This window comes from Pteropus medius, unplaced genomic scaffold (assembly GCF_902729225.1).
Source record: "Pteropus medius unplaced genomic scaffold, Ma_sr-lr_union100, whole genome shotgun sequence".
NCBI lineage: Eukaryota > Metazoa > Chordata > Mammalia > Chiroptera > Pteropodidae > Pteropus > Pteropus medius.
Window position 1 is genome coordinate 19695786 of NW_024352784.1, and position 14851 is coordinate 19710636.

Consider the following 14851-nt stretch of genomic DNA (forward strand, 5'->3'; position numbering starts at 1 on the left):
ATGGGGCCTCCCTGGCTCCCTTCTGATGGCAGCCTCTCCCACCCTGCCCTGCGACACCCAGAAGCCCACCTGCTTCCCAGGAGCCAGCAGTGGCAGGAACAAGCCTGGAAAAGCCTGGCCACTCACCGTCTGGTTGTCCTCGTAGAGCTTCAGGTCGTAGCCGCTAAGCTCCACGCAGAAGATGATGGCCGTGACACCCTCGAAGCAGTGGATCCACTTTTTGCGCTCTGACCTCTGTCCACCCACGTCCACCATCTTGAAGGTGAGCTCCTTGAAGGTGAACTTGTTCTCCACGATGCCCGTGGTCATGTCCCGGGAGCGCAGGATGTCCTCGACGGTGGGGATGTAGTCGGGCGCAGCGATGCGTTCCAGGTCGTTCAGATAGTAGGCAGCATTGTCCTCCAGGTGGTACTCACTGGAGCGGCCGAAGCAGGCCTGAGCCCCAGGATCAGCCCACAGCCGCCGCATGACACCCAGTAGCTCGGGCGTGATCTCGCCCTTGCTCTCGGCGGGGCCGGTCAGCGCGAAGAGCTGCACAGCATCATAAGCGCGGTCAGGGTTGTGGAAGTCAATCTTGAGGGCAGCCAGGGCTCGGATGATGCGGGTCAGCGAGTCGATGGCGTTGTAGATGATGAGTGGCTTGTACTCCTTGCAGGCCTCCAGGTTGAAGCCACCGCTGTGGATGATCTTCATCTGCTTCACAATGGTGCTCTTGCCCGAGTTGCTGGTGCCCAGCAGGAGCAGCTTGATTTCTCGGCGCTGCCGCTGGCTCTCTGAGCGCAGGTGGCGGTCAATTCGCCGGGACCGCCGCGCTGCCTCTTTCTCCTCCGAGCTTTGCCGACATCCCATGGTCTGGCAGCGGCAGGCCCAGGTGGGAGCACGGACGGGCACCTCTCCCTCTGCCCTGACAGAGTAGGGATGCTGAGACTCGCGGGCGGCGAGCCTGGCAGAGGGAGCCCGGCTGCCCTTTTGCACTCAGTGCGGGTGGTGGGGCAAGGTCGGGCCCCACTGCAGCCCCTGCCCCAGCGCCTCTTCTGCAGCCAGCATGGCGCTCCTGCTGCAGGGGGTGGCCGAGCCCGCCCTCTAGTGACACACCCCCTCCCCAGGCTGCGGCCAGGCCTGATTCGTGGCAGTCATTCCCCGTCCTCCCGATGATGGGAAGCCGTCCACTCGCCTCTGCCCACTCGCCTCTGCCTAGGCTGCGGCCGTCTGGTCCCCGGTTGCTGTGGCGATGCTGCTAAGTGCGGCTGGAAGGCCTGCCGCCAGTGCCGCTGCCACGGGTGCTCCCTGCGGCCCCCCTGCCTCGGGCATCCGCCCTTCACCTGCCAACACAGAGAACAGGGTGAGCCTCCTCCCACCATGGGAAAGGGAGCCTTCTGGACGGCAGGAAGCTGCCTGGGGAACAATGACCAAGCCCCCTCCCCACCATGAAGCTCCTCAGAGTTGGTGCCCAAACCACAGCAAACAAACGCACTGGCCACCGCTCCCCACGCCCGGTCAGCAGCCAGTCTGCCGAAGGCAGGTACTCAAGGAAAGAGTGCTCAGTTCTATACCATGGCCTTGGCCTGAAGGTCCTTAAAGTGAGGGGAGCAACCCAGGCTCCGCCGCCCCTCCCTGCCCACCAGACCCGGTAACCTCACCCTTCCTGAGCCTTGGTCTCCCTGTTTGGTGGTGGTTAGGGTTCAACATAGTGGCCCTGCTCTGATGACCCCCTGTGCCCTCTCCTGCAGCTGCACCCACATGTGCTGTGGCATCGATAGGGCTTGGCTCCTTCTTGGCTTATGGTGGAGTTCCAGGCTGGGGTAACTGGGTGCCCTCTACTCTTACCACCTTCTGTAGGAGCTGGGTCAGCCCTACTCTCTCCCAGGACAGGACATTTACCAGGAGACTGGCCAGCTCTAGGGGTGAGCAGACAGGCAGGGAGCAGAGCGAGGTAGAGGCCTCGGGCTGGGAGCACCACAGGGTGAATGGCAACTTGGGGCTGGGGCTCTCTGGTGAGTGGAGTGGAGGGAAGCTCGGGCTGGGCAGGCTGAATGAGGGGAGCAGAGGCTGGGGTGGGGCAGGGAGGTGTCCAGGCCAGAGCAGTCCAAAGCAATGGGGTCACTGAGTCCAGGGCGAGGCAAGGGCCCAGAGCTCTGCCTCAGGCCAAGTCTTTCATGTCCCCACCCCTGCATTATTGGTCAGTAAGGAACAGCTGTGCTCATACTTGGGGCAAGGCCTCAGCACCCGGCTCTCCGACAGTCACCTGTTGTCCCAGGATGCCTGTAAGCTCTTCCCAGGGCTTTCCCAAAGAGCTGTGGGCAGCTAGGCCAGGGCCCTCACACCAGAGCAGCCACCAAGCTCAGGTTCTGCCCATAACTGGGAGCCCGGGAGGTGCCTGCCCCAATTCATCCCCTACCCCCCCGCCACCTCTTGCCTCTTTCCCTGCCTGACTGCCTACTGAAGCCTCCCTATTCTGCCATGGCCAGCATTCACCCCTCTAACCACCCCCATCCCCTCCATGGCAGGCCGTGGTACAAAGATGTGAGGCCAACAGACCCAGAGAGTTAGAGCTCGTCTCTTCTTCCTATCTGTCCACATCCTCCCAGCTGGCCTCCCTGCTTGCTAGTCCCAGAGATGCTGCTCTGAAGCAGGCCCAGAGTGCCTGTTCTCTCCCTGGGCCAAGGTTCCCACCTCTCCTTCCTCCCCACCTGCCTCTGCACCCAGAGGTGCTTTAAGCATCTCTCACACCTCCTCTTCCCCTGGGTTGAAACTCCATGTACCCTCAATGTTCAGTGGCCTGGGCATACAACTCCATGGCTCAGAGCTTGTCCCTCACCAGTCTCGGGTGTCCATGAGAGGCAAAGTATCCAATGCAGAGCCTGGTATCAGAGCAAGTGCCAGCCAGCACCCCACTGTCGCTGTCAACTGTGAGTGCCGCCCCCCATTCCACCTCCTCCAGTGCTTCCATCCCATCCCTGTCCTGCCTTCTATGGCAGCACGTGGTAACCTGGGACCAAACAGGGCCTGTGCACTGACACCGCCTTTCCAGGGACAGGGACCAGAAGTGCCAGGACAGCAGGCCCCGGAGCAGCGCAGAGCCCAGCACAGAGCAGGTGTTCAGTAGTGCTGGTGGGAAGGAGGAAGGAGGGAAGGCATCGGACTGGGAGAGGTGGAGGAGCTCTCCCGCTTCTTGGCAGCCTCGACCATGAGGCGGCCATGGACTAGGCGTATACTAGAAAACACCCCGTCTGCGTCTGCTGAGGGAGCAGTGGTTAGATGGTCGGTCAAGGAGGTTAGAAATCATGCTTAGAACGGAAGTTCCACGATGATGCCCAGCCCGGGCACAAGGGCACAAGTATGCGCTGCATGACATGTACATAATACATGCAGCACACACGCTCACACGCGCACACGCATGTGCTGTGCAAGAGAGGCCTAGGACGTCATTCTCCAAGCAGCACTGAGTCCTGGGCTGTGGCACTACAAGAAATTTGTTTCTTCTTTGCATTTTTCCATATTATCTACATTTCCTTCCAAGTCTGTCATAAGAAAGGTTTGTAAACAAGTATCCTGGCATTGACAAGGCCCTGTCTACTGTGGCAGCTGGGATGGCCTCCCTCCGCCCTGGACCATGAGTAGGTCAGGCAAGGCCCCAGGGCTGCTCCCTGGTCCCTGTGGACAGAAGTCCAAAGCCCTGAGCCAGTTGCCCAGGATGTCCTGCTCCACCCAGAGCCCGCAGGGCCTTCCCTGTCAGTGCTGCCCCACTGTGGGAAAGCTGGCATCCTTTCTCCCAGAGGCGACGCTGGCCCCATGTTATCATTACCATTTTTCTCAATTTTCTATTCTCAAATATGAGGTACAGAGAGGCCTCATGTGACCAATTCTTTCTCAGCTGGTCAGTGACAAGAACAAAGATCACCCAGAAGAGCAGGTTCCTCCCATTTTTTTTGCCACCTGAGCCAAGTAGGCTCCCAGTTGCGTAGGTGTCCATGTCCGTGCTTCACGGCACCCTGCAGTGACCCCACTCTTAGAACATGGTCTAGCTCAAGCAAATGACATGGCCTGGGGTCATGTGCGGCAGTCCCCTGCCTCCATGCAGAGCTGCACTTGAACAGAGACGTCAGCCACTTCCTCAGACAGCCATACCTGATCGCCCTGCCTCAGGTCCTTCTCAAACCCAAATCCCTCCCCGGCAGCTGGAGCCCCAGGGAGCCTGCCAGGCCAGCCTGGCACAGGCTGTTCTCTGGAGGGCTCACCTGTCACCCTGGGCTGCTCCTGCCAGCAACACCACTCATCTTGCTTCTGTACCGGAACTCTGCCTGTTCTTCACAGGCCAGCTCATGTACGGCTGCCACCCCCACCAGCGGGCACCCTGTCCCCTTCCTGCTACTTCTGCCTCTCTCCACCATGTCCTTCCTTTCTCTAGGATTTCCTTAAAAATGATGAGGACCTGATCTAACGCCATATTCAAAAGTTAACTTAAAATGAACCAAAGACTTACATGTAAAACCTAAAACTATAAAACTCTTAGATGAGAGCACAGGGCAAGAGCTTCCTGACATTAGATTTGGCAACAGTTTCTTGAATATGACACCAAAGGCACAGGCAACAAAAGAAAAAAATTGATAAACTGGACTTCATGAAAATTAAGATATTTTGTGCATCAAAAGATAATATCAACAGGGTAAAAAAGCACCCCATGGATTGGGAGAAAATATTTGCAAATTATATATCTGATAAGGGATTAATATCTAAAATGTATAGGAATTATTATCTAAAATATATAGGAAACTCCTAAAACTCAACAACAACAAAGAACCTGATTGAAAAATGGGTAAAGAACTTACATAGAAATTTCTCCAAAGAAGATATACAAATGATCAATAAGCACATGAAAAGATGTTCAACATCACTACTCATTAGGGTAATGCAAATCAAAACCACAATATAACACCTCAAACCAAACAGACAGCTACTATGAAAACAAAAAACAAAAAAACAAAAAGAAACAAAATAAGCATGGTGAGGACGTGGAGAAATCAGAACTCTTGCACATTGCTGGTGGGAATGTAAAATGGTGCAGCCGCTCTGGAAAACGGTATGGTCGTTCCTCAAAAAATTAAAAATAGAACTACTACATGATCCAGCAATTCTACTTCTACGTATATATCCAAAGGAATTGAAATCAGGGTCTGGGAGAGATTTTTGCACACCCATGTTCACAGCAGCATCATTCACAATAGGTAAGATGCAGAAGCAACCCAAGTGTCCACTGGCAGATGAGAGGTCAAGCGAATTGTGGTCCATTCTCACAAGGGAGTAACACTCAGCCCTAAAAGGGAAGGAAACTGACACATGCCACACATGGATGAACCTTGAAGACATTATGCTAAGTGAAATACGCTAGTCACAAAAGGACAAATACTGTATGATTCCATGTATATGAGACCTCTAGAGTCATCAAATTCATAGAGACAGAAAATAGAATGGTGGGGCCTGGGGCCAGAGGAAGGGAGATGGGGAGTTGTTGTGTAATGGGGACAGAGCATCAGTTTGGCAAGGTGAAGAGTTCTGGAGATGGTGGTGGTGGTTGCTCAACAATGTGAATGTGTTTAATACCACTGAACTGTACACTTAAAAATGGTTAAAATGGTAAATTTTATGTTATGTGTATTTTACCATCAAAAAATAAGTCCTGTTGGTGAACTACCACACACACACAAAAAAAGGTAGAAGGCCACGAGGTATGGGAGAAAGAGGCAGGCCCATGACCCATCCTGGCTTCACACACCAGTGGAGAGCTGCTCTGGGCCCACACTGCCCACAATGCCTTGGGTCCAAAGCCACCCTGTCTGAAGAGGTGTGACTTGTGCTTCAGGAAGTATGTGCTCCACAACCTCAAGGCCGAGGGCGGGGCTTCTGATAGTCAGGAGAGCAGCCTAGGGCCGGCCGCAAGGTCTTGACTAGTGCATACCAGTAGTCACAGGGCAACTCAGGAGGAAAGGGGAGATGGTGGCCATATTCATGTGGCCAAGCTGTCTGCCATCTGCACGGGGCAGCCACCAACAGTCATATCTGAGGTGGGCCCCTCTGCTGAGGGTGCTCTCTTCTTTCAGATCACCAGAACCAACGCGCTAGAGGCCCCACACGGGGTTCTCCCTGCAGCTCAGTGGGGGTGAACGCTCAGTGCCATAGAACTGGTGGTGGGGGACAGGACTGTGCATGGGCACTGGGAGGGGGCCAGTGAGTGGGAGTCTGGGCCAAGTTCCAAACAGGACCTCAAAACAGTCCCAGCTATTCTGAGGCTCGGCTTCTCTGCTTTTACACGGGGCTGCCAGTCTCTCCTCTCTCTGAGTGTAATTGAACCTCAAGGACTCCCCAGTCGGCCCAGAGACAAAGAGCTGGACGACCACATTGCTTGCTCCCTGGCCCACAACTGCTCATGAGTCCCTAGGGCCCGACACCCAGGACCCCACCACAGGGCTGCTGGGTCTGGCCAGAAATTACTGAGGAAAAAGAGAAAGGTACCAGGCAGAAGAGGAGCATACACAGAGGCCGCGGGTGGGAGGAAAGGCACTACGGTGTGAGTGGGGCTGAAGGAAGGGACGAGTGGCTGGACAGAGGAGAGAGGCACCAGGTGAGAGGAGGGGCAGGGCCGACCAGGAGAAGTCTCCCGTTGGTGTGTGTGTGTGTGTGTGTGACTATGTGGCTGCGTGTGTGTTCACATGTGTCTATGGTTGCATGCGTGCAGATCTGTGCGTGTGTCTGCAGGACTGCGTATGTGTGTGTGCACTAGTCTAGGTACGTGCCTGTGTACGAAGGCCCATGTACATGGTGTGAGTACGTAGGTGTACGCTTATGTCCGTGGTGTGCTGGGAGCAGAGGTGCACATGGAGAGGAGGAATGAGATCCCCATCATCCCAGTTACTAGGCCGGGGCTTGGAGCCTGGCACTTGGGGTGGGTTAGGGGGCGCAGCTGACCGATGCAACGAAGACCTGTGCCCAAGTTTATGCAGGTAAGAAGGGTGGGAGTCAGACCAAAGGCAGCAAATAAACGGTGATGGGGGAAGGTGCTGAGCTCACAGTAGGGTCAGGGGTTGGGGGGAAGGGATGAAGGCTGCAGGTCTGCCAAGGTGGGCCAGCCTCCCAACCGGTGACAGGTGAGAGGTGATCGTGAGCAGGCGGTCAGGGAAGTGGAACTGCCAGTACAAAGGCTCTGAGGTGGAATGTGCCTGGCCAGTCTGAGGGACAGGAAGGAGGCGGGTGGCTGGCTCTGAGAGTGAGGGGCTGACAGCAGGAGGTCATTGTAAGGGCTCCAGCTTTTTCTCTGTGCAAGTCAAGCCAGCCGGGGTTGTGCCCTTTGTATGAACAGCATTCTCAGACCAGGGGAGGCTCCGCATGCAGCTCTCCAGGCGAGAGGGCAGCTGTGTGGGAGAGGGCTGTAGGGAGGTAGGGACATGGGCTGTATACTGGACAGTGGCAGTCGAGGTTAGAGCCCTCCAAGCCTGGCCAGCAGGCTGGGAGTGAGGCTGTTCTTGGAGAAGGGGACACTGGGAGGAAGTGACAGGTGTGCCCATGGAGGGCTCGGTACAGATGTGTAAAAAGCTGGGGCTCCCCAGCAGCCACGAGACACTGGCTCCTTTGGCTGTGGTTCTCGACAAACTCCATCGAGGCCCCTCTTGGGTCTCCCTGACTCACCGACCCACTTGCTTGTGTACCAAAGGTTGCCAGGGTGTGAACCACAAACCCAGAGCTCACTCAGGGACCTGCTGACTGAAAGCTGCTCCACTTCCTGCAGTCTCAAGGCCAGATACTTCAGCACAGGCATTGACTATTCCCTTCAAGACCCTCCCTGCCCTACCCGCTGGCCCTGGTCCCTACTCACTACTTGGCAGGCCTGGCCTGCCTTAGTTTCACAGTGCCCCCTTCTCACAGATGGAAATCTCTCAAGTCTGTATTCGTGTCATAGTTGTTGAGCGATAACCCCGAGCCAGGCCACGGTTCTCCCCAGGCCTGTCCCCATAGCCTGGAGCACAGCTCCAGCAATGTCACACCCATATCCATTGTCACCCTTGCTCACAGCCAAGTCAGGGGCCAAGACAGAGGAGGGCAGAGCAAGACTGTAGAGCAACTGCCCCCCACTGCTCTCTGAACAGCCTCTTCTGGGCCCTCCCCGCACTGGGAAGGGAGGCTGGGGCCAAGGTCATCCAAGGTGTCACTGCCCAAGCCAGGCTAAGCCAGAGGGTCTCCAAGGAAAGAAACGGCTTATCAGCTTACTGGGCTAGAGAAAGCTTGGACCTGGTGGGTGGGGCTCCCTCCTGACCAGGCCCCCACTTCTTCTGAGAAAGAGGGAGACAAGAAGCCAAGCCCCTCACTCCCTAGACTCTCTCCTTACTCCAAGGAAGGCTCGCTTAACATTGGGCCCTGAAAGGGGTGAGCTAGGGAGGGGGTGAGACCCCCAGGAGGTAGTTTGGTCCCGGTGAGGAGACAGACCCGCAGACTGAATAGATGGAGAGGCATGTCTGAGGCCCAAGCAGAGGCCACTCAGATGGCCAGCTGTGCGGCAGACATGGGTAGGACCCTAAAGGCAGAGGGCAGCCCAGGTTACAGGGCCAGGGAGGCAGAGTGAGACCACACACCCAGTGCACTGACGGCCTCCAGTCATCCCATAGGTACAACATGTGGCCCCAGATTGACGCCCCTGCTGCAGGAGAGTACCTGGCCCAGTGTGGGGATCGGAGATGTCTCAGGTCCTGGGCCTTTCCACTCCTGCAGAGCTCCCTGACTCTGGTGCCCCTCGGAGGCAGAGCCTCAGCCTGCCTGGGCAGGGCTGTGACTCAGCACTACTGTCCCCCCACTTTCTACCCCGCCCCTGCTTGCTCAGACACCTTCTGCCCTGGCCAAAGCAGCCCTTCTACCTGCCAGCTCCACCTTGCCACCCAGCAGATGCTCTATAGTGACCTGGAGGTGGGGGAAGTGGGGGGCGCCTGGCCTGGGCGTCTGGGACCCCAGGCCTCTCTTAGGCAGAGTGGGGAAGTCCCTGCCTCAAGTCCCACGTCTTGGGGTTTGTAGGGACTGACCAGAGCAGATACATGTAAGGGTTCCCCGACATGCTGGGGTCCACATACCTGTGCTGCTGGCTCTGGGGCCACCTTAGCTTGCAGATCAGAAGGGGCTCTCCCTCCTGGGCCCAAACCTACCCATGTGGTTTCTATCTTCTTCTTCTGAAGAGTGGGTCCCCATCTCTGCCCTCTGGAACCGCTGTCCCTGCGTCAGCCCCTCCGTGGCTCTATTTTAGAAGCTGAAGGCCCGGAAAAGCCTCTGCCTGCGGCTGTCACCGATGACCGGGTTCCCTGCCCTTCTGATAAGGGAAGGCTTCTACTGCCCCTGCACACTGGGTATGCTATAATCCAGGGGTCGGTCACACACTTTCCTGCCTGAGCCTCATGCACTGGGGCCCTGTCCGCACCCCTCAATGGTCTCACAGAGCTTGGCCTGGACCCTCGGGGGCTGGTGAGGTAGCAGCGGCTCCTCTGTGGTCTCTGGTAAGCCGATGTCCTTTGCCTGGCCCAGGTCTTTCACTGGTTCTAACTGCTCACCCCTTTCAATTCTGCGCCCCTACCTGGCCTGAACACTTGCTATGGCCCCCAGAGGATGTGTGTCGCCGGTGCTCAATACCCGCCGTACCTGGACAGCCAGCGCCGTGAAACGGCATGTTATTGGCCTCATCTGCACCTGTCACCCTAATGGTCTGGTCACAGTCCAGGGCCCTCCTAGACTCTTCACTGAGTCATAGCCACATGTTCTTAGACCACCAGGGACAGCTGCAGCACGGAAACTGGCATGGTGGGACAGGGAGAGGGCCTGGCTGCACTTTCTGAGTCTATGGCATGCCTCCTCCAGCTGTTGGGGCCTCCAGGAGGGAGGAGGGTGCTGCTGTAGCCATGGCCAGGGGGACAGCCTGCGCCTCCGTCCTGCAGCTATGCTCGTGCCTGTCCTCACACACGTGTGTCATCTCACGACGGCCTCTCATTGCGCCTGAGAGATAGGCATAACCTCACTGATGTAGAAACTAAGGTTTGAGGAGAGGGCGCGACTTCTTTGGGGCCACTTGGCTGGTGGCCTGCAGGGCTCAGCTTCCACCAGGCCCTCAGCCCTTTAGTACTCCAGTGCCAGCGACTACAGCATAACCTGGTCACCTGCTCTGTTATTTACCCAACGTTTTCCTTTAATTTGACTTGCATTTTTTACTTAAACATGTACTTTATTTTTTAAATTTTATTTATTGATTTTTTAGGTGAGGCAACCCGTGGATGACCTCACAGATTGCAAGGACCTTGTCAGCTTACAATCCCTTTTTATTTTTTACACCTACAGCACCTGGTCTTCCTAGGTGGTCTCCCGTCCAAGTACTAACCAGGCCCGACCCTGCTTAGCTTCCAAGATCAGACGGGATCGGGCTTGTTCAGAGTGGCATGACCGTAAGACTAAACATGTACTTTAAAACAGACTTCATACTCCTACTTTAAGTGGAAAGCCAGAGTCCTTCAGCATAGACAGAAGTAACCTAAAATCTCAGCTAGCATAAATGAACTGCTACGGCCGCTGGCCAGGGACCACCACCTGCCGAAGGAGCAGGCCTGTGAGGAGGCCGCTGGCTGTCCAAGGACCGGGATTAGCACCTGCCAGAGGGTGTGAGAGCCACAGTGGCGCCAAACTGGGATTTTCTCCTCCAAGGAAAGGATTGAGAGAGAAATAAAAAAGGATTACCTCCCTCCTGGGGAGGGTTGGTGTTGCTCACAGCAGTGGCCTCAAGTCACCTCATATGGTCTGGTGGCTGCCCGGCCCCTGGGGGTGCAGAGGGGTATACAGAGCTCAGGAACCCCTGGAGTGGAGGCAGTAGGGCTGGGATGGGGGCTTTCTGACTGTGGTGTCAGTGCCGCACTCCTTGTCCTCAGGCCAGAGGCCATCTCTCAGGAAAGTACCCCAAGCCTGACCCACTGTCACCCCTTCTCTGCTCAGTTCTACTGGCCTGCTCATTAGGGCACCCTCCGCCGCTTCTCCTGGCACTAACTTACCCAGTACGAGGTGCAGTGGGCACCTGCCCCTGGGCAGAGGCCACCCACTCTCAGATCTGATCAGGCAATCAATCGATCTACTACTGGGCCCTGTCAACTCATGACTCTGCCCTCTGGGAATTGAGCCCAGTGTGTGTAGGCTCTGCTCCAGGCTCTGCTCCAGGCTCGGGGGACATGAAGTGGAACAAGCTTAGTCTGTGCATCAAGTAGCTTGCAGTCTGGTTGGGGAGATGGGTAAGCAAATAAATCAGTGCGGCCATTTCTGATAAAGAGCAGTGCCGTGGAGAAGGGAGTAGAGGCGTGTGGTGGGAATTGACTAGGTGGCTGGGTGGAAGGTCCAGGGAAGTGACACTGGAGGAGATACAATGACAAGTGACCCAGGAGTGGGGAAGGAGGCCAGGGCGGGGCAGGGGCAGGGCAGGAAACAGGTGGGATGGGGATGCCTGAGGGGGTGCTGCCCTAAGGGCTCAACTGGGCAGAGGAGGACCCTGCCTGGCCTAGGCCTAGCTCAAAGCAGGTCCACCCAGCAGCGGCCCTCCCATTACCCCCTGGGGAGCGGCTCAGTGATGGCTGCCCTGTCAGGGACCTTCCAGGGGCCAGAAGGCAGAAACCGCCTCCCTTGAGATGCCCTCTTCTCCCAAAGAAGTGCTGTTGGTGAAGGGGAGCAGAGTTTGTGCCCAGGACCCAGCTTGTATCTGCTGCCTTTCCTCAGGGCAAATGCGGGACACACGGTTCCTTGGAAAGGCCAACAAAGTGAGGCCAGGGAGCAAGGCTGAACGTGCCCCATTTCCTGCACACTTTATAGCATGTGGGCCTGGCCAAGGTCACATGTGGCAGAATCCATCTTGGACTATCCCAAACACTCTGATGTTTTTTGATATGACACATATTTCTAGACTAAAAAGCCACATCTTCCTGAGGAGATAAGAACCCCTTCTTGCCTTAATGCCAGAAACACTGGATGGGGAACAAGGACCGGCCACCTTCCTAGGAGATGCCCTTTGGGGAAAGCCGGCCTCCCACAATCCCACTTCTTCCTTCTCGAGAATCCCACAGAACACAATTCCCGGCCTCCCTGGCTGCACCTCCCACATCCCATGCCCGCAGCTCTGCCAGACCTACCCAGCTGAAGATGTCCCCTTTGAGGCCAGGTGAGAGCCTCCTTCCTTGTGAGGGCCCCTGGCTGCTTTGGCACCAGGCGGCCCCCTCAGAGCCTCAGGGGACTCATCTAGACTTGTCGCCTGGCCCCGTGTAACCTTGAGCTGAGTGTCATGTGCAGCTGGCTGGGCAATGGGGCTGGAATTCACCCCGGCAAGTTCAGCAGGGACGCCCGGACTGGCCCTTGCTTAACTCCTCTGCAGGTGCCTGCCCTGACCACCCGTGCTGTGCCCTCCTGCTCGAGATCCACCTTACCCTCCCCTCTCTCTCCGTTGCCAGCTCTAATTCTCTCGAAGCCAGTCTCTGTAAAAGACGTGCTGAACAGATGGACGAACACCAAAAAACATCGGTGCGCAGCTCGGAGGCTTCCCCGGCACTCCGTTTTGAGTGCGTTACCTCACATGACTCTGTGCAGACAGACGCCTGCGGCGGAGAGTCCCCCGTGGTCCACACGAGGCTTCTCAGGCCCTGGCGGTCTCCACTGACCCGAGGACTGCTCCCAAGCCCTCGGCCCCCCGGGGACTCTCTGCCTGTGCCTACCCCTCACTCAAACACTCCAGAACATCCCATTCCCCCTCCCCAAGTTGTAGGCAAGCTTCCCTAGGACCCCAACGTCAGTGTGGTGCACTGTGCTTTTGTCACCCTGTCCCAGCTTCCAGTTCTTCTTTCCGTATCCCATCCTCGAGGAGTAGCAAGGGTCCTCCTGCGCTCTCCTCCTGCCCACCCCTCCTCTTTCCCTCCCACCACCCTTGGCGGCTCTCCCTGCCCCTTCCCTTCCCTTCCCTTCCCTTCCCAGACAGCGCAAACCCCAATCAACACATTATCCTGACCACTTCATATTCCGCTGAAAATGAGACAGGAGCCTGGGATGGGGTGCAGTGTGGACTCTTCATCCCCTGTGCACCCAGGCTGAGGGCCCGGTCAGGCCTCGCTCTGAGGAAACCAGCATCTCCTGGTCCTCAGGCCTCCTCCTCATGCAGGAAACCCCACACTTCCCTGCAAGTCGCTCCTCAGGTGTCCTGTCCAGAGGAAGGCTTTCAGACCAGCCCCTTCCCCAGCCCTGGTCCATTGTAGAGCATGCTTTACAATCTCTTCAAATAGATGACCCTCTCCCGCCATTCTTATGTTAAAAACAAAAAAACAAAACAACAACAACAACAACAAAAAAAACAATCCTGCAGGTTCTACTATGATTACAGATTTATTTCTAAGACCCGATAATGAACAAAAGTTGCCATCGAAGTTGAATCTGCTGGCCGGTTGGCATACTGAAAAATGAACTTTAAGCAGAGAGTCATAAGAAATGATAATATGTCCTTTAAATATTTTATTTCAACCTGAAACAGATAAACATACATGCATGTGCCAATTTTTGGAGCGGACCAAGGTCTTTTTTCCGAGGACGGGCTCATTTACTGGAGCTGCTGTCACTGTTCCTGCTTAAACCACAGCACACCAGGTGCGACGGCCAGTTGACATTCTCCACACGGTGTGAGATGGCAAAGTACCCTGGACTCAAATCTTAGACTGTCACAGCTCCCTATCCCCAATCTTACAGTTGTCTCACCCACACCAACCTAACCACAGCTTTACTATGGCTTTCCAGAACATCCACTGAATTTCCAAGGAAGCCCTTTCTACATTCAGATGTCATCATTTTATATATTATTCAAGGGCGTGATCAGAACAAGTGCAACTGACACACACAGGCTTGGGAAAAACACCACAGACCAAAGGGGTGCACACCAAAGTTCAAGTTCACGGCACAGATAATCCACTGTTCTCAAACACTGGGCTGGAAGTGGTCGTGGCCAGTATTCTCTACTGAGAGAACAGGAAGTGTCAATTCATCCATCGAGCGTTGAGGACAGGGATAAAAAGGTTTCTGAGCACCAAAGTTTTTGTAAGGCTTGTAAATGACTTCGTATTTCATTTACCATGATAGCTTCTGCAAATATTGGCAAAAATGGTAGCACTGTGCATATGTGAAATGCTACTAACTTGGGGCCTGGGGACAGGTGACCCTGTGTGTGTGGGTTCTTTGCAGCCACTCCACAGCCATCAGGGCCTTGGTCCCTGGGTTAGCTTATCCAGGCCCCCTGACCTGCCTGACTGGCGCAGTACCAGCAGACCTACAGCAGGTCTCCCCTTAAAAGCAGCCCCCCTTTCTTTGCCCTCTCCTTGCTCCCTGCTTATTTTGGAGCTAGAGTCAGAGTGGATGGGAGAAGGAGCAGAGTTGCTGTGCAGTGTCCCAGCGAGGCAGCCCCTGAACCTCGGGGAACTACTAAAATGACCAGGGAGGCCTTCCTCTGTGCCCCTGTACTGTCCCGTGGCTCTGGATGCCCTCTGCCACGTGTCCACAGCCGCCAAGGCTGACCCGACGAGATGTGATAACTTTGCCTGAGGAACACTGACTCAGAAGGAAATCAGGCCAGAGATTTCTCTGGGCCAGGAGTGAATAAATAAATAAAAACAGAAAGGTTCCACGTACAAGGGGAAGGAGGCACTGCTGTGCAGGGAGGAGGTGTGGTCTTCACTAAGAGCCGAGTGTTGGGTTCCCTGCCTCAGGAGAGCCTGGCTCCCGTTTTCTATAATGAAGGTAACTGCTGACTATCAATCAGGCCCCTGGGCTG

General features: G+C 55.8%; 2 protein-coding genes and 1 pseudogene across 5 annotated transcripts in view; 1 reads left to right on the forward strand and 2 right to left on the reverse strand.

Annotated features, from left to right (window-relative positions):
• RSPH14 (radial spoke head 14 homolog) overlaps positions 1–14851 on the forward strand; it is a 78487-nt gene that overhangs the window by 44517 nt on the left and 19119 nt on the right. The window lies entirely within an intron of this gene.
• The window catches only part of GNAZ (G protein subunit alpha z), a 53759-nt gene that overhangs the window by 29188 nt on the left and 9720 nt on the right, over positions 1–14851 (reverse strand). For all 3 annotated transcript variants that reach the window (XM_039847734.1, XM_039847736.1, XM_039847735.1), the window contains exon 2: positions 127–1322. In XM_039847734.1, coding sequence (XP_039703668.1) covers positions 127–849 — 723 coding nt within the window. In that variant the 5' untranslated portion in view covers positions 850–1322. The remainder of the gene's footprint in view (positions 1–126; positions 1323–14851) is intronic.
• On the reverse strand, positions 10351–10469 carry LOC120590678 (uncharacterized; annotated as a pseudogene).